General features: G+C 37.9%; 1 protein-coding gene across 1 annotated transcript; it reads left to right on the plus strand.

The window, feature by feature from the left end:
* The first annotated feature begins 14,120 nt into the window (after positions 1 to 14,120).
* Positions 14,121 to 16,459, plus strand: LOC149928537 (putative methyltransferase DDB_G0268948). The gene is made up of 2 exons (XM_090157906.1): positions 14,121 to 14,580; positions 16,050 to 16,459. The coding sequence occupies exons 1-2, from the start codon at positions 14,121 to 14,123 to the stop codon at positions 16,457 to 16,459; spliced, it is 870 nt and encodes a 289-aa protein (XP_090014032.1).
* The last annotated feature ends 2,174 nt before the right edge of the window (positions 16,460 to 18,633 follow it).

The raw sequence follows: 18,633 nt of genomic DNA on the forward strand, positions 1-18,633 counted from the left end.
TTAACGGATTGCTTTGCGGTTGGGTTGGACTTTTTCGTCAACGCTCAACGTCGCGACAGTTTTAACTCAGTTCGATTGGATATTTCATTATTGTAATGTTTATGTGTAGGTTGTGAATTTTGAGTTCGTGTTGTGATGGTTGTGGGTGTTGAGTTTGTTGTGAATGTTGAGTTCGTATCGTGAATGTTGTGGGTGTAGAGTATTATGAAGGTTGGGTCTGTTGTGTTTGTATGAGCGCTTTTTCTCCAACTTCTTCTTAATGACTTTGGGACGGACCGAATGCTGAGTGTTATGCAACCTCTCAACGTCCAATGGCAGGGTTTCCACCAGTTGTACGCGGTATTCGTCTTAGTATCAATTTGCGATTTTGTGGCGCCGGCCGGGAATCCAACCCGGGTCTGCCTCGTGCAAGAGATGTACTCTAACCACTCAGCCACCAACGCTTGTTAATTTACGGTGTTTTTCTAAAAAACAGCTTTGGCGAATGTCCTTTAAAAAGTTATAACGTTAGGTACTATAATTTATTCAACATAATTTTAAATATTTATAAATTAAATTAATCTTATATTTTATTAAATATTTATAAATTATATTAATCTTATGTTTAATTAAATATTTATAAATTATATTAATCTTATATTTAATTAAATATTTATAAATTATATAATCTTATATTTAATTAAATATTTATAAATTATACTAATCTTCTATTTAATTAAATATTTATAGATTATATTAATCTTCTATTTAATTAAATATTTATAGATTATATTAATCTTATATTTAATTAAATATTTATAGATTATATTAATCTTATATTGAATTAAATATTTATAGATTATATTAATCTTATATTTAATTAAATATTTATAGATTATATTAATCTTATATTTAATTAAATATTTATAGATTATATTAATCTTATATTTAATTAAATATTTATAGATTATATTAATCTTATATTTAATTAAATATTTATAGATTATATTAATCTTATATTTAATTAAATATTTATAGATTATATTAATCTTATATTTTATTAAATATTTTAGTATTTTAATGTAAAACTTTATCGTGATCAGGAATTGAACTCGGGTCGCATTGAAACAATGCGGATAGTTCACCGCCGAGCCATTGACTTCCTAAGGGAAAATGTTAAAGTAAAGGAACAATTATGATAAGGCGGCTTTTTTTTACTAAACGGATTAATACAATATCTGTATATATTGTTTATTGAACTTTGTTTGTTTATTCTTTGGTACGGTTTTTTGTTTTGTTTTAAATTTTTGTTAAATTATTAACAAAATTTCGTTAAAACACAAAAAGTAGTTCATTCTTACCTTTTAATATCGCTTAGAAAAAGGATAATTATTCAAAACTCCGGCGGAAACTATATCAAAGTAATAATATAGCGCCACCGTGTTTAGAACTATCAATCAAACCGGGTAAAAAATATAATCTCTTAAATTTTTCGAACTTTAGTCAAATCTCGACGGGTAAAAAAAAAACCACAAAATAACAGTATATAAGGCCGTTGCCGACAATATAGAAGATTTAGTCTTTCTTAGTTCTTGGCTTTCAGACGAACTACTACAGGACGGGGTGCTGGTGTCGGTCAAAAGTTATGAGTTAACTTTGCGGTTTTAATTAGTATGTTTGGTCTTCGGTCAAGAAAAGAGATAAATTGTGGAACGTGAGTGAATGGACTTCAGTGTATGAACAGTGCGTGTTTAAGACTGAAAGTGTTAAAGTAATTGTGAACTAACTCAAGTCAGCTGTAAGATAAAATTGATTGTTATTATATTTTGAATTGGAATAACCTAATTATACCCTTGAAATTGTCAACTCAACCTGTGAGGGTAATTAAGTAGATTGGAAGTAATTAGTAGCGAACAGCTCTCAGCTGTTAATTAAGACAGAGTTTATGGTTAGGTAGTTTGAATTTAGTTCAAATTAATCAGTATAATTTATGATATTTACTTAAGTGTAAGTGTGGTTTGGTTTATTTTTCAATCACGATGAACCAAGACAAATCTAGTATTAGACACTTGAGTACCAGTTCTGTACAATTACGTAGAAGGGATATATATTGTTGGGTTATTGATGAAAGTTAAATCTAGAACGTTCCATTGACTGTTCTGAATAAAAATAAACATTTATAATTTTGCATAATTCTGGTTGTCATTTTATTTTCTTATCACTCGCCCACAACATTACAGTTCTGGCAGTCCCGAATCAAATAAATTTTCGATATAACGGCGACGGGAAATTATTCTCGTAAATTTATCGCGCGGCCTTAGGGAATATTCTTTTAACAAAATTTCGATAAACTATAGTTTAATTAAAATCGGCCAGGTTCCGTTAAAATTATAAACCAAAAAGCGAACGGTAGTTATAATACCCTCTGTAGATATTTCTTTCATTCAAATTTGCTTCGTATTATATTTAACTGATAAACTTGTTCTGTAAAAAGGATTTAATTCAATTGTGCATTGTTATAGTACGTCTAACTCACTGTTGTAACTACTTAACTTATGATATTCTGAATAAATTAAAATTGGTCGTTTCGTATCAATTATTTTAAATGAAATGAAATTTTTATACCGGGCGGGATTGAACCGGGATTAAGTTTTAAGTAAATAACTTTGAAATGCGGAAATATCTTTAAGGGTCGTCTCGAGAAGTTAATACCACTAGGGACAATTCTTCCGAGGGTATATTTTGGCTTGCTAACTTGTTATAATACACGGTGGGCCATCTGAAATCGTACCTAGTGACATCGTAAAAATAAATAAGTCATATTTCAAAAGATTAAACACATTTTTAATTGAATTATTGAAATAAATTTCCTAGAAGAGAGGCCATTGATTGGGAAAAGGGTAATTAATTGGCCTCGCAACTATGAAATTTATGAATGAAAAATCCTAGTAGAGAGGCCATTAGCTTCGTGTTGGCCTATATAGTAGGATTCTTCTTGTATATTTATTTTAATTATTTTAAGTATATTTATTTTAATTATTTTAAGTATATTTATTTTAATTATTTTCAGTATATTTATTTTAATTACTTTAAGTATATTTATTAAGTCGTATGTTGACTTAGCCCACAACCGGCTAACAATTCTCCTTTGTAAAGAAATTCCTATCTTATCTACACTATATTCCTAAGTGTCTTCTGTCTGTCTTGCGTCTGTTTCTCTATAGACGTCCGAACCGTTCAACCTAGGACCGCCAAATTTCTCACAGCTATTTTTATGGCGCAAAGGCAGCGAGTCGCGCTATTTTCATCGATTTGCAATTAAGTTAAGTAATTAAATAATGTATTTTTGCCCCTGGAAAGGTGCCGTGAATTCTGCAACCTACATACACCTATTCAACCAATATTTTTCTGCCTCGGTCAATTTAGCGGCTGCGCTTGGGGGGGGGGGGGGAGGTTTTTTTTGATGACTCAGTCCAGAGTTGCCAGATGTACGATCCGGATCGTATTTGTACGATAATTGGACCCTCGGTACGATATACGATCCGAAGGCTGGATCTTACGGCAAAAATACGATCCGTGTTAAATCTGTCTTGCGTCTGTTTCTATATAGACGTCCGAGCCGTTCAACCTAGGAAAGCCAAATTTATGGCGCAAACGCAGCGAGTCGCGCTATTTTCATCGGTTTCCAATTAAGTTATAGAATGAAATCATGTATTTTTGCCCCTGGAAAGGTGCCGTGAATCCTACAACCTATACAACCAATATTTTTTGACTCAGTCAATTTAGTTGCTGCGCTGGGTGGGATAGAGTTTTGTTTATGCCATGACTCAGTATCCACGGGATTTTACTTCTAGCTGGGGCCCGGCCGAAGGACGGGCTTCCCAGCTAGTATACTATATTCCTAAGTGTCTTCTGTCTTGCGTCTGTTTCTCTATAGACGTCCGAGCCGTTCAACCTAGGACCTCCAAATTTCTCAGAGCTATTCTTATGGCGCAAAGGCAGCGAGTCGCGATATCCAATTTGGGTTACGTTAATTAATTAAATAATGTTCAATGTGTTTTTGCCCCTGGAAAGGTGCCGTGATTCCTGCAACCTACATACACCTATACAACCAATATTGTTCTGTCTCACAAGGGAAGGTCTTGGACTGTAAGTCTGGGATCCGAGAAAAAGTTATGGCCACCTTTAGACCATGTCCCAGGAAGGTATCAGCCGGGCGTATTTTTGAGCAGAGACAAAAGGTCAAGTTTTATGACCTTTCGAAATTTTGACCTTGGTCGAGCTTCAAATGATGATCTCGTCTTATAATGTCGAGCTTTTAAATTTTAAATTTGAACGCCATTTGTTATTTTTCGCTTTATTTTAATATTGCACAAGACACAGGTTCCAAAATATGTAATGACTGTAGGTAAATGAAACGCGCGCCAATTAGTCTTATTTGATTATTTTAAATTAAGAACCGTCATTAATTATATTTTATTTATAATTTATTAAATTTATTCTATTAAACTTTGGGGTTTCGATCTAGAGCATAGCGCGAAATGGGAATGTTTTACCCCTTTTGAAAATTATGGAAAAACAAATTCCAAAATGTTTTAGAAGTGAAAAAAAAGTTAAGTAGAAAATAAAAAAAAAATTGGCGACGGGGTCAAAATTAATCGGCGGCGGTGGCAGCGACGCGCCGAAAGATAAATGTTTCGGCGGCGGTTCGTCGCTAGAGATCCCGTTGTGCAAAATCTGTACAAACTGTACCCCTTTTCAATGCGCTTCGCCTCAGCCGGCTATTTACAACGCTAAGAAAAAATTGCAGTGCACGAGATACCTTAAAATATTTTATTCTCTTAAAAGTAATTTAATAAATTCACCAAATCCTAAAACGGTGGTCTTCGACTTTACACGAAGAATTAAAATATTTGGTAAATTTGATATGTGCGGTATTTCCCAGATTTATACCAAACGTAAAGTATCAAGCATTCAACCTCCCTCGTGTGAGCAAATATAAAATCTTGCTTTAAATGTATTTATCGGGGCCGTAAACCGCCATGGACATAGTAGTACCTAATGACAATCCCAGCCAGAGAAGAATTCATTTTGGCAAAAATATTTCTAAGTTAGAACAACAATCCACTTCCGACACAATACAATATTATACAAAAACCAGTTCTTCGAACTGAAAAAACTGTTTATTCTTGTAAGTGTTATGGCTAAGAAGGGACAGACATTGAAATAAATTTAGAATTAATGTTTTTACGAAACATCATAACAAAAAAATTTACGCAAAGTTTATCCAGAATAAACTCTATAAATGTTAAGAGATTAAATACAAAATTAAAGAGTGGAAAAATTACTATGACGTGCGATTCGAATCGCTCTTTATATATAACTAGGCACATGTTTCCGACGTCAGGAATCCAGTGCTGGTTTTAGATTCCGCCTATGACCAATAGTTTTAGAGATATAAAAATAACAAGAAATGCATGTTAAAAAAGGTTCTCAGTCGAAATTTCGGAGCTTTCGGTTTCAGCATAGGCCAAAGCCAGACGATCCGTAACAGATTGCGTTGTAGAACGGGGGGGGGCTTGTAAAAGGCAGGAGTCGAGGGTAAGAATAAACAGCAAACCTATCGGTTTACTTTAATAAATAATAGAATTATGAATAATTTATTAATTGCATAAATCTACGCGTTATTAGGCAAATAAAATTGTAGCTTTTCCGTAAACCGGGGATGTGCAAATAGCTATCTCGACCATGAAAATGGTGATTTCAACTGTAAACAAGTTGGCAAGCCAAAATATACCTCTCCTCGGAAGAATGGTCCCTAGTGGTAATAATATCTCGACACGACCCCCAAAGATGTCTCCGCAATTCAGAGTTATTTACGAAAAACGTATTCTCGGTTCAATCCCTGCCCGGTATAAAGTTTTAATTTTAATTTAAATTATTGAGACGAAACAACCGAGTTTTATTTATTCAGAATATTATAAATTAAGTAGTTACAACAGCGAGTTAGACTTACTAAAACAATGCACAATTGAATTTAACCCTTTTTACAGTACATGTTTATCAGTTGAATATAATACGAAGCAAATTTTAATGAAAGAAATATTTACAGAGGGTATTTGTATTTTTCTCGCTTACAAAATACTTGCCGCATCTTTAACGCTCATTTTATTTCAACACTCGTAGACTTCCAGTTGACGTTGTGACACCTAGGAGCAACAAACACAAGGAGAACGCAACCCGTCAATTAAACATGATACCAGGAACCAAGATACTGATCGAGAAATACAAGATGATACAACGTTGGCTGGTACATGGATTAAACACTAAAGGATGTTCCACGAGCGAAAAAACGCAAAAATACTATGTAACCTTGCCACCAAGCGGTGCGAGCCCGCAAACCGGAAATAGTTTTCTATCCAGGGGCAAACAAACGGGCGTGCAATGATACTTCGTTTATATACTTACCGCAGATCTTTATTTAAGGATTTGAAGCTTTGCAGTTTCAACCTTTTCACTATTTACTATTTGTAATTTTATACGAAATTGAAGATGGATAAAAGAAGCGTGTTTTGATCCATGTAGTTATAATCTTCAACTAAAAGAGCAGACGAAAATCACGAAGATCCAAAAACCCGCGAAATTATTTAAAAAAATACGAGATGGTGCTACAAAATCATATCCGGTGCTCCTAGGGGAGTTAAGCGCGGGGGGGGGGGAAACACGTTACGACCGAGCCAACGCGAACTCGGCATTGAAATCTTAGCTCGTGCATGGCTCGTGGAACATCCTTTAGTGTTTAATCCATGGCTGGTAGTCGATATCTATTCATTCTGCTCGCAAGGCCGACGATATCTTTTTTTTTTTTGAGATACACACACATCGGTGGCCGACGAGATCTTCAAGCCCAGAAACAAGTCCATGGAGATCGTCCAGTCTAAGATACCTTTCGAGCACACACAAACAACTTTTCTGGTCGTTACCACGCTCAACAACGCCAAAGCTCAGTTCCTCCATCATCGCCGCAGCGTGACTCTTCACCGCAATCAAGCAGCACATTAATTCAAATACTTGAAAATCAAGCCAACTTCAATAAAAACATCTTACCATTAATAATTCGCTCCGCCGCTAAAATAAAATTGTATCACAAATTTTAAGTCGATTAGATAACTGGAAAAATAACGAAGTAGCCAAATAGAATGTTTCTGCAAAAATCAGTTATTTCGCGGAAAAATTAAATACGTTTAAAAAATAATAAATAATAAATTCGCTTTACAATTTAATAGAATAGCTGAAAAAAAACAATCATATCAGAAAATGGAAAATAAAACAAATCGTTATCTGGATCATTAAACAAAGGTCAACACAGGTAAAATAAGTCCTTTCCCAGGCCTAACATTTTATTAGATCCACATCCAAATATAAAAAGCAAATTTAGATTTGAACTTTTACCGGCCTTTTTTTAATCGCTATTTTTCCTTCAAAAGTTTGCCTGGGACATGTTGTATTTTCATTATAGTCACTTGAGAGTCAATGGCTCAACTGTAGGATGTGCGTTTCCTACCCGAAGGACCCGGGTTCGATTCCTTGACGCGTTCTTAATTTAGATTAAAATTAAGATAAAATAATTAATTAATTGTAAGTTTAATATATTTTAACAATGTATAAAATGTTGTAAAATAAATTGAAAAACACCGAAGTTCAACAAGCGTCGGTGGCTGAGGTGTTAGAGTAAATCTCTTCGCGCAGCAGACCCGGGTTCGATCCCGGCCGGCGACAATAAATCGCAAATTGATAATAGGACGTTTACCGTGAACATTTGGTGGAAACCCTGCCTTATGGACGTTGAGACGTTTATCGTAACCCTCAGCATTCGGTCCGTTCGAAAAGTCAAAACATAGACGTTGGGAAATAGAATACATACGAAACACAAACATCACAAAAACACAACACGTCACAAATGCACAATATACATCAACATCATTTCACAAATGCACTATATACATGAACATTACAATCGCAACACAAACATCACAAAAACACAACACGTCACATATGCACAGTATACATTAACATTACAATAGCAACATAACTAAAATGATTACTAAGTCTCATCTATCGCGTTGACGAACAAAATACCAAAAAACCCAAAACGCAACTAACATCCGTTAACGCTCACCGTCACGGCAGTTTTGCCACACTTTAGAATCAAAGAAACTGCGTACGCAGTGATTACGCTTTATGATTGCTTGTTTTTACTTTAAAGTAGATACATATTTATTCCACCGTAAAGTCAACACAACTAATTGTTCACCCAATTGTCGCACTCACCATTTTCCCTTCACCCAATCTTCCCTCACCCCTTCTTAAAAAACAGATAAATAAAATCAAAGATTATTCTAATACTTAACTAATGTCGCCTTTCCCGTTCCATTGTCTACTTCCGTTCAAAAATCATAAACTCATTCAAACCGCATGACTCCCAATTGTTATGAAAATATCTAGAGCCCAAATTATGGGCCCATCCTGCATGATTTTATAAATTCGAATTGCAAAGACACGAGCCAGGAAATCTTGCTGATGTGACCTAGAAATTCTTGTGATTTGATGCTTATATAAAATATTACGTTTTTAAAATTGCGCAGTTTAATCTACAATTGGTACTAGTACTATTTTGTTTACATGAATTTTATTTAGGTCCCATTAACGTTCTAGATTTGATACTTAGCATTTATAAATTTCTGGGCGCCCGTAGAAGCTTCCTTTGGGGAGCTAACTTTAAAAGTGCATGTCGAAACATTTTCATACCTGTGTGCAACGAATGAAGAAGTACAGCTTTCAGTTCGGCGTTTAGAAGGAAAAATTCACAAACTGGCCTGCATTTTGTACTTAAGCTACGAATATGAGACCACGATCTCGCTGTTTAATAATACATAGTTTAATTTCACTTGTTCAAACTTATATCGTATAGTTTTCGAAATTGGATTTTACGGAATAATTTAGAAAGCATAATGTAGACACGTTATATGCTCCAAAAAAATCTGAACAGGGTTATTTAAAAGGATACTACTGCAAATGTTTAATAGACTTTGTAAAACTCTATTGCATAAATTAAAATCGAAACCAAAACTGGCTTTGAAAACGGAATCCGAAAGCTTTTCTATTTTTTTATAATCTTTACCTGTCAAAAAAGAAATTTTTATTTATTTACAACGTGAATAAGCATTCCTCTAAGGAAGAACCCGGAGGAAAAGTGTTAAGCCCAGAAACCGCATTCCCCCGCTGGACCGTGATCGCGATGCGTTGAATTAAATATTCCGGCGAACACGGTTCTCCCGTTTTTGCCCGAATCCTTCGGCCTATGGCATGGACCAGGGACAAACCGTCACGTCAGAACGAACCCAAAGTCTCGACAGCCACTGCGGAAAAACATAAAGATTCTCTAGACCGGAGTACTTGTCGCGCTTCTACCTTTCAACCTGGGTGGCAGCCCAGAGAGGGACTGAAGAAGATGACGACAAATAAGAAGCAGCTAGAGGGCCCAACGACGAATCTTCCAAATACCAAATATTGAGCTCGGAAGTCATCTGGCAGGCTACTTTTTGAACAATGAGACAGAAAAGAGCTGGGCCTATAGGGTCCCATTGTTGAACACCGTGCTCGGAGGATATAAGGGATTCCCCATAGGTGAGATGAGAAGGCTCCTTGTAGCATTGCTGCAAGAACAGGTACAGATCGGGAAAATCCCTGTAAACGTATTCAAGGAGACGATCACGACGGATCATATTAAAAACATTAAGGCCAACAGCGTGAGCTGCGGCTTTCACTCCAACGCGCGTGCCGAATCCCAATTGCATTGGACGAACGAGGGGAGCAAGGATTGACGTAATGTGAGAGAGTGAGAGATTGGCAACAAGATGACGATTTTTACTTCCCACAGCTATTGGTTGAACGCCACCGTCTTTCTTCTTAAGGTTTCATAGGGATGTGCCATATAAAACAAGGCAGATCGCGGAAGGAACGTGGCCCGCGAGCATATGGATACTGAGGTAGGTTAGAGACTTATACAGACAGTCCCCAGCAGCTCCTGCGCCTGATCCAATCAATTCCTTGAAAAGCTGCGGCCTCAAACAGTCCAAGCCACTGGGTGAGCCAGACGGGAACGGTAACACGGCGGCGCGGACATTGTTTTCCGAAACGTTAAGACTAGGGAGAGTAGACAGGTCCTCGGGCTGAAATTAATAAATGCGGTGATCGTTCCCAGAGGGATGTTTGCTTTTGAGTAATTCGAAAGTAGCAGTGTCGTTGGGCGTAAAAGAGTCCTCGGAGAAAACGATGCGCATGGCCCCGGTGATATCACCATCGGCGATCTTAGCTTCGATAATCTTCCCGATGTCCTGATGTTTGGCACGTTGTTTTGGTGGTTTGGTGGGTTTACGAGGTCTGGTCGGGAGGACCATACCCTCCTGGAATTTCTTGATGTTGTCCTTGACGGAGGTAGTGAGAGAACCCGTTTTTCCCTCAGACACGAAAGGGACTTGGAGGCAAGCCGTGGTGAAGCGGAATAAGTCCTGCCAGGACTCCAAAGAATTATCACGGACGACCTTGTTTACGACACTGGACAGAGCCAACGAAGTTATGTTCCGGGCCCCTTTTGGGATACGATGAATGACGCGCCCGAAAGAAACGTACCCAGTCGTTAATTGCCGTTGATCATTGACTAAGAGAAAGAGATCGAATATAACCTGCAAGTAATCGAGAGAGAGCTCGAGATGTTCTAGAAGTTACTGAAGACAAGTACTTGAACACAACATTTTTTTTACACCGTAGGTATTTACCATCATCGAAGATGATCATTGGACAAAAACTCAACGAATTGGTCAGAATTGTACATCACTCTTTGGTCGGGCGTATTTTACGCGGTCATTAGTTTCACCCATAACACTTTTAAAAAGCTTAAGCCTTAAAGGAAGGGGACAAAACTTGGTGAAGTGACCTTGGTCATTATTTGATAATGACTTTCAGCTTTAGAATATATCGTTGACAGCCGATGGATGAGGCAAATTGATCTCTGGACGATTTCTTTATTTGCATGCGAACTCCAGAAATATAAAACCCGAAGTGACGCTCAAAATCAAAAGGAAAACTAAACGCAACAGTTGACCTTTGTACTTCGAGAGAATTTCAAATCGCTCAGCCTCACCACAGAACGATTGTTCATTACTGAATATTTACTGATAATATTATCGGTTAATCGACTTACAGGACTAAAGCTGTTGTGTATAGTAAATATCTAATTAATTTTACGGTAAAAGTTGGTATTGTAATTAACTTGTAAAAATTTTAAGGTAATTTAACAGGAAGCTACTTTAATTTTTAATAGAGGTCGGCGTTTGGATAAGAATTAATCACTTTATCTTTTTTATCCACAAACGACGATTATCCGAAAAATAAAATAATTTTTTGCATGTTAAATCCCTTTCTATCCGTTGATAATATCTATAAATAAACAAATAACCGCAATTTTTATGGTTAATCGATATTTTGGCAGTTAATTTATCTGTTTTGCCCACCTCTATTTTTTAGAGTGTATTGAACATTTTATATAAATAATACCTAAAGAACATGCCTTGGAGCTTACGACTTACTTATCGGAAACCCTATCTTTAAACTTTAAACATATCTCGTACCGTTCTACTGTAGTTTTTATAGTGATACTAGCCAAGAAGCCCGCCCGTTGTTAGTTGGGTGTTTCGAGGCACATTAATTAATCATATAATGTTATTTGTGGTATTGTACTTTAATAAAATATTCCGGGGTCTCTTTCTGTCTCGTTCCAAGGACCTCTAGTCGAACCACCCCAGAAAGCCCCCTACCCCTATTTCCCATGCGAAAATTTCCGTGCCACCCTTTTCCCCATAGTCAAAGCACCGCAGTTAGTCCCCCCTTCCCCCTTTTTCCAATACGATAATTTTCTTGGCACGTTTTGCCCATAGTCGAACCACCCCAGTAAGGCCTAACCCCTCCCCCTTTTCCCCATGCTAGAATTTCCGTCGTACCCATTCCCCATAGTCAAACCAAAGAAAGGCCCGCCCCTCCCCTTTAATCACCCCAGTAAGCCCCCTCCTCCTTTTTCTCATTCTAGAATTTCCGTTGAACCCTTTTCCCATAGTACAACCACCCTAGTATGGACCCCCTCCCCCTTTTTCCCAAGCGAGAATTTCCGTGGTAGCCTTTTCCCCATAGTCGAATCACCCCAGTAAAGCCCCTTTACCCCTCCCCCTTTTTCCCATGCGATAATTTCCATGGTACCCTTTTTCCCTTAGTCGAAACACCTCAGTAAGGTCCACCCCTCCCCCTTTTTCCCATGTGAGAATTTCCATGGTACTCTTTCCCCATAGTCGAACCACCGCAGTATGGACCCCCTCCCCCTTTTCCCATGCGATAATTTCCATGGTACCCTTTTCCCCATAGTCAAACCACCCCAGTATAAACCCCCTCCCCCTTTTTCCCAAGAAAGGATTTCCATGGTACCCTTTTCCCCTTAGTCGAAACACCCCAGTAAGGTCCACCCCTCCCCCTTTTTCCCATGTGAGTATTTCCATGGTACTCATTTCCCCATAGTTGAACCACCCCAGTATGGACCCCCTCCCCCTTTTTCCCATGCGATAATTTCCATGGTACCCTTTTCCCCTTAGTCGAAACACCCCAGTAAGGGCCGTCCCCTCCCCCTTTTTCCCATGCGAGAATTTCCGTGGTACCCTTTTCACCATAGTAGAGCCACCCCAGTAAGGCCCACCCCTCCCCCTTTTTCCCATGCTAGAATTTCCGTTGTACCCATTTCCGCCCGCAAAAATAACTCAAAAACGTGACTTTCTCTCTGGTCCTAAACCCCCCTGTACCTATTTAAACCCCTTGTATCCAATGGCTGATTTCCTCCACCCTCATGACGAACAGAAAAATACGCTCGTCATTGAGCCCCGAGAGAGCCATGTAGAGAGAGATTTACCTCCTTTTCGACTTAGGCCAACATGACCTAGTATTTAGGCGAAGCGCAAGGACGGCGGGTTATAGATGGATAAATTATGCCGATAAATTATTCGGTTATGCCACGTTAGACCATCGTGAAAATCCCCGACGAAAGGTTCTTGGAGTTTTATAATACAGATAATTCTTTAAATCAGTTGATTTCTTAGTGTACTGCGCTTTGTTTTATGACCCTTATGTTTTATAAAAAGACATGAGTGTTTTTGAAACATCCAGCTCGTACGTGTGATATGACCTAGATCTTCATAAAATGTGCGTATGTCAGAAAAACGCACTTGTTGTAACGTATAGATATTTACACGTTTACCAAGGCTCTCAATGCCAACATGACCTAGTATTTAGGCGAAGCGCAAGGACGGCGGGTTATAGACGGAGAAATTATGCCGATAAATTATTCGGTTATGCCACGTTAGACCATCGTGAAAATCCCCGACGAAAGATTCTTGGAGTTTTATAATACAGATAATTCTTTAAATCTGTTGATTTCTTAAAGTACTGCGCTTTGTTTTATGACCCTTATGTTTTATAAAAAGACATGAGTGTTTTTGAAACATCCAGCTCGTACGTGTGATATGACCTAGATCTTCATAAAATGTGCGTATGTCAGAAAAACGCACTTGTTGTAACGTATAGATATTTACACGTTTACCAAGGCTCTCAATGCCAACATGACCTAGTATTTAGGCGAAGCGCAAGGACGGCGGGTTATAGACGGAGAAATTATGCCGATAAATTATTCGGTTATGCCACGTTAGACCATCGTGAAAATCCCCGACGAAAGATTCTTGGAGTTTTATAATACAGATAATTCTTTAAATCTGTTGATTTCTTAAAGTACTGCGCTTTGTTTTTTGACCGTTTTGTTTTATAAAAAGACACGAGTGTTTTTGAAACATCCAGCTCGTACGTGTGATATGACCTAGATCTTCATAAAATGTGCTTATGTCAGAAAAAACGCACTCGTTGTAACGTATAGATATTTACACGTTTACCAAATCTCTCAAATCTCAATACCACAAACACGGGAAAAATCATCAAACTCAGCAGGAAAACGAATAATTCTAACTTTCGTTGAGAATACAGCAGCATCCAAAATGCGTTCCAACCAAAATAAAGCTGATTTCTATAAGAACGCCGAACAATCTGAATTTTACGCCAAATATAGGCTTTCGGCGCCTCAAATTATTATAGACCAAATAATAAACTATCTCTCGGAGAAACTGGCAGGTCCTCACGAGCACGCCTTGGACGTTGGATGCGGTACGGGTCTGAGCACCAGGATCCTTTCGCCGTATTTTCAAAAGGTAACTGGGACAGACGTCAGCGAAACTCAACTTTTCGAAGCACGTAGACACCCTGATTCCCCGGATAATGTCCAGTACAAAATTGCTGCAGCGGAGTCACTCCCGTTCGAAGAAAATTCTTTGCAGTTGATCACCGCCAGTAGTAGCCTCCATTGGTTCGATTTAGAAAAGTTCATCGACGCGGCCAAGATAATGCTTCAAGGCAACGGTGTTTTAGCAATATATTCAGGTGGTGTTCCAACTATTAAAGGTAGGATGGTGAAGATTTTTAAATTTGACAGTTAAACTTAGGCACCTAGCAACGTTTTGAGAATTGAGGGCAGGGCAGAAAGTGGGTTTCTTTTGAAAATGGCAAATTACAATTTAAGTTTTAAAATATGGAACGTGAGTAATCTCTAAATTGCAGTTGGATTTGGTCTTGTGTAACAAGCAAACATTATGAAATTTAAATCCAGACATCAGAATACCACCAATAACCTCGATATGCTTAGTACATTTTGAGGGTCAAAGTTAAAACTGAACAATTATCTCAATCACCATGTCTATTAAATAAATAAACACTAAAAAATCTCAGCGTAAGATTCTATACCACCGCTACTAAAGATTGCATTAGTTTCGAAGCGTAACCAATAAAATCAATAAATTCTGAAATTTTACACCGTTAAAAACCTTCAGATCTCTTAAGAGTGGAATCATTAATTTAATAATTGCCCTATAAAAACCTAAATGTAATTTTTAAATAATGAGGCGTTTTATTTAGTAATGAAAATATATAAATCTCCCTAATTCGTACCATATTTAGTTAAGTAATAATTTAATTTCCACAAATAACAACAAGCGCTCTCCCACTCACCCGGTCAATTAGGAACAAAATTTCAAATAATTCAATAAGGGTGTTATAACTATAATGGTATTTTTTCCTTAAGGTGTGCCTAATCATCTAACGAACAATATCGCAATCACCTTATTCCTTAGCATAATGATTATTAACAACTTAAGAGTAACTTTTCCACAAAAGAATAACCCACCACCACGTTATCTCAGTTATCAAATGAGATGGAATTAGATCTCTTAATAAGCCTGGAGAATAACAGATAATCCATTAACCTTCAAAATTGCTTAAAAATTAATAGTTCATTTACTTAATAAGAGTACAATTCATCAGACAGCACGATGTCTTCTCGATGTCAAACAAAAAATGTGCAATTTTTAATTTTAAGACTTAGATGTATTGCATATTACACTCAATATAATTTAATGGATCTAATAATTGGACCATAATCGGCACCATGTAAAATATATTGATGAGGTCACTCCTAAAATGTTCATTTCCAGTAGTGCGATTTCTTAAAGATTTTTAAAACGAGGTTACAAAAAACAAAATAATTTTTATATATTTTTGTAGCAGTGGATGTCAGGGCTTTACGCTACAATCGTTTAAAATCGTCATACGTGTTCAGCGTTTCACAACAAACCATCCATTATATCCAATGCCCAAATTTGGATAAAACTAGAGCACATGACTTTTTATTAAATTTATAAAAAGTTTATTTTCATAAAATATAATTAGATCAAATATAACACTTTGGATTGTTCCTTTTGATCAAAGTCCATTTTTTGATCATCTCCAATTTTAATATTAAATGGTATCAAATTTAAATTTTAAACGTTGCTTCTCTCTTTCATTTTGACCACAATTAATACTTATTTAAAAATTAGGAGCAAATGAAGAGCAAACGGAGAAAATTAAAAGCATACTTCAAAAAACCAACGAAAATTTTTCGAAATACATTCTGGGCTCTTTTGAAAAAGACGTCTGGAAATCATATGCTCGTTTGGGTTATATGCACGACTTTGATATGAGTCTACTAAAAGATGCCGTGCGTTATGACCATTTCACAATCGAGAAAGAGATCTCTATTGCCACCATAATTGGATTTATCCCCTCAAATCCCGGATACAGATATTATGCGGAGGCAGAAGGGAACGATAAAGCCAGAGAACTTTTGAAGAAATTGAAGACTGATATTCTTGAAGAATTGGGCCTCGATTTGAACAAGTCGAACGAAAACGACGACGTAAAAATTCTAGTTACAAATAAACCTGTCTTGATCATGGGCAGGAAATAGAAACCCTATTCCCTTGTTATTTTAATACTTAAATAATTACTTAATTTTAGTTATAGTAGCACATGACCAGGGTAATTTTATCTATTAAATCGCAGGTGTTGGATTTAACATTTTATATTTCATTTTGTACTCGCATATGAACACTATAATTTTTCGATAATTAATAAAAATTGACAATTAAAACGTGTTTTGCATCAAAGACACTATCTCCACATAAGATAAAAATTTGATTTATGACGTTCACTTTGCGTGCAAAATAAGGGGTAACAACAAAGTGGTAAAAGTGAAGGTCTTAATATGAGTTATTCTAAACTATTTAGTTGCCTTTTGCTGTACTTTATTATTGTAATGGGATTAAACTATCAATATATTAGCTGAAATTGTCTTTCATTTATTTTTTCTACGAAAATATATAATAAAATGCTTATTGAGTTGGCCAAGTAAATGCGGTTTTATGGGATATCGTTACGGTTGACGCTCCAATAAGGTTTTACTCTTTTTGAAAAAGATTTAGAAAATAGCACAATCAGATTTTTTCATCCTGGGCGAAATAATAGAAGGTAAAGAAATAGACCGCAGGGCCAACATGCCGATTCCAAAACAGTACATTGGAATGCCACCGACCGGGTGGTGAACTAGCAACGCTAGGCCACCACTGGTGGTGAATTGTAGAAGGCAGCCACCTTTCTGTGTATTAATGGTTGACCGTCAGCTCTTTACCCACCTCCCGAAAAGAAGGGTGTTTAAAATTGGATGCCGCGTTGCCCCGCTGAATCGCGGTCGAGATTCGTTGGAGAAGGAACTGAACCGAACGGTGCTCACCGGTGACATCCTTTAAACGACGGCCAATGGCGTGTACTAAACCTAAACCTTCTTGACCGACTGAGCTGAGAGTGTACCGATTCTCAAGTCCCGCGTACTTAGACCTTTTCTTCACTTCAGCCTGGGTAGCGGCCCAGAGATGGGCTGTACAAGAAGCCGCCAAATACGAAAGCGCGAGGGGGTCTGTGCATGTATAGTCCCAAACTAGCGACTTACCGCCAGACCAAGGACCAAAGACCTTCCATCCGGACGTTTCCCGTCATCCCGCGATAGGCCTGGGGGCTTGAGAATAGATGGAACACCCGCGGAAACAAGTGGTCGCTTTATAGTGTCGTTCACGGAACCGTGACGGGAAAGACGACCAGCGCTTTTTTTACAACTGAGCCCGTGAGTGCCGAAGGAATCCACCTGGCTTCCGCAGTTGCAATGTGGGGAACACAGATCCGGGCGCCCACCGAATACCGACTGCAATGCGGAAAGAGTAGTTGGTTAAATGAGTGCCCAAGGACGGCGATGGGAGAGCGTTTAACCAAGCGCCAGACTCTTTAGAGCTTACAGAGAGTAGCCGAGCTTTATCACGTTCACTCGATGCCAAGGCAGACAGAGTTGATGGAATTGTCTGCAATTGGACCTTCCCACACGCTCTGATGACGCCAATGATAGGGTGAAGGTAAGGTCCCATTGTTTAAAGGCATCGTAAAAAAAACAAATCACGAGGGTGATTTATGTGGGTTGGTAAAATTGGTCAAATCAGCTCAGTGACGCTGGATTTTGATGAGAGAAAAGCCGGGAGGGCAAGCTTAGAAGCGTGTCGGATTCCAAGCCCACCCTTCGCAACGGGAAGCGACGACTGTATCCAGGGGCCCTCTTCCATCAAAGTATTTGTGACTTCCTGGAGACACTCATCACTGGAAGACAGGAGCGCTTCGCAGGAGGTAGGACAGCTTCGATATGGCCAAAGAGCTTTTCAAAAGGAAGAAACCGTGATGTGTTGATACTTTATGGAGATTCCCAGCAATAATCTTCAAAGATTCAGTTTTACTCGCGAGGCAAGAAGCAACTGCTTCGTCAGAGAGGGGCGCACCCAAGAGGACATATTCAGAACGAGGGATGATTTTAATTCCTGGGGCCCCTGGGTCAAACATATTTGTGTAGTACTTTTCGTCAAAGCCGCCGGGATTGAGAACAAGGAGCTCGCAATTTGATGGGTTTAGCTCAAGGCCTATGTCAGATGAAATATCTCGAAGGAAACATAGGTCGCTCAGGACGACAGCAGTGTTATCGCCAAGGGAGGGGTTATCCAGGTACAAGATATTTAACTCTTATGTCATACGGGAAGACACTTTCTGTAC

This window comes from Leiobunum rupestre, chromosome 9 (genome assembly GCF_980474605.1).
Source record: "Leiobunum rupestre chromosome 9, qqLeiRupe1.1.hap1, whole genome shotgun sequence".
NCBI classification, from domain to species: Eukaryota; Metazoa; Arthropoda; class Arachnida; order Opiliones; family Sclerosomatidae; genus Leiobunum; species Leiobunum rupestre.

Excerpts from the sequence above, each read along its gene's own strand:
- LOC149928537 (XM_090157906.1), top strand. The coding sequence starts at position 14,121 with ATGCGTTCCAACCAAAATAAAGCTGATTTCTATAAGAACGCCGAACAA. Across the intron at positions 14,581-16,049 it reads TGGTGTTCCAACTATTAAAG|GAGCAAATGAAGAGCAAACG; the intron begins GTAGGATGGTGA and ends TTTAAAAATTAG.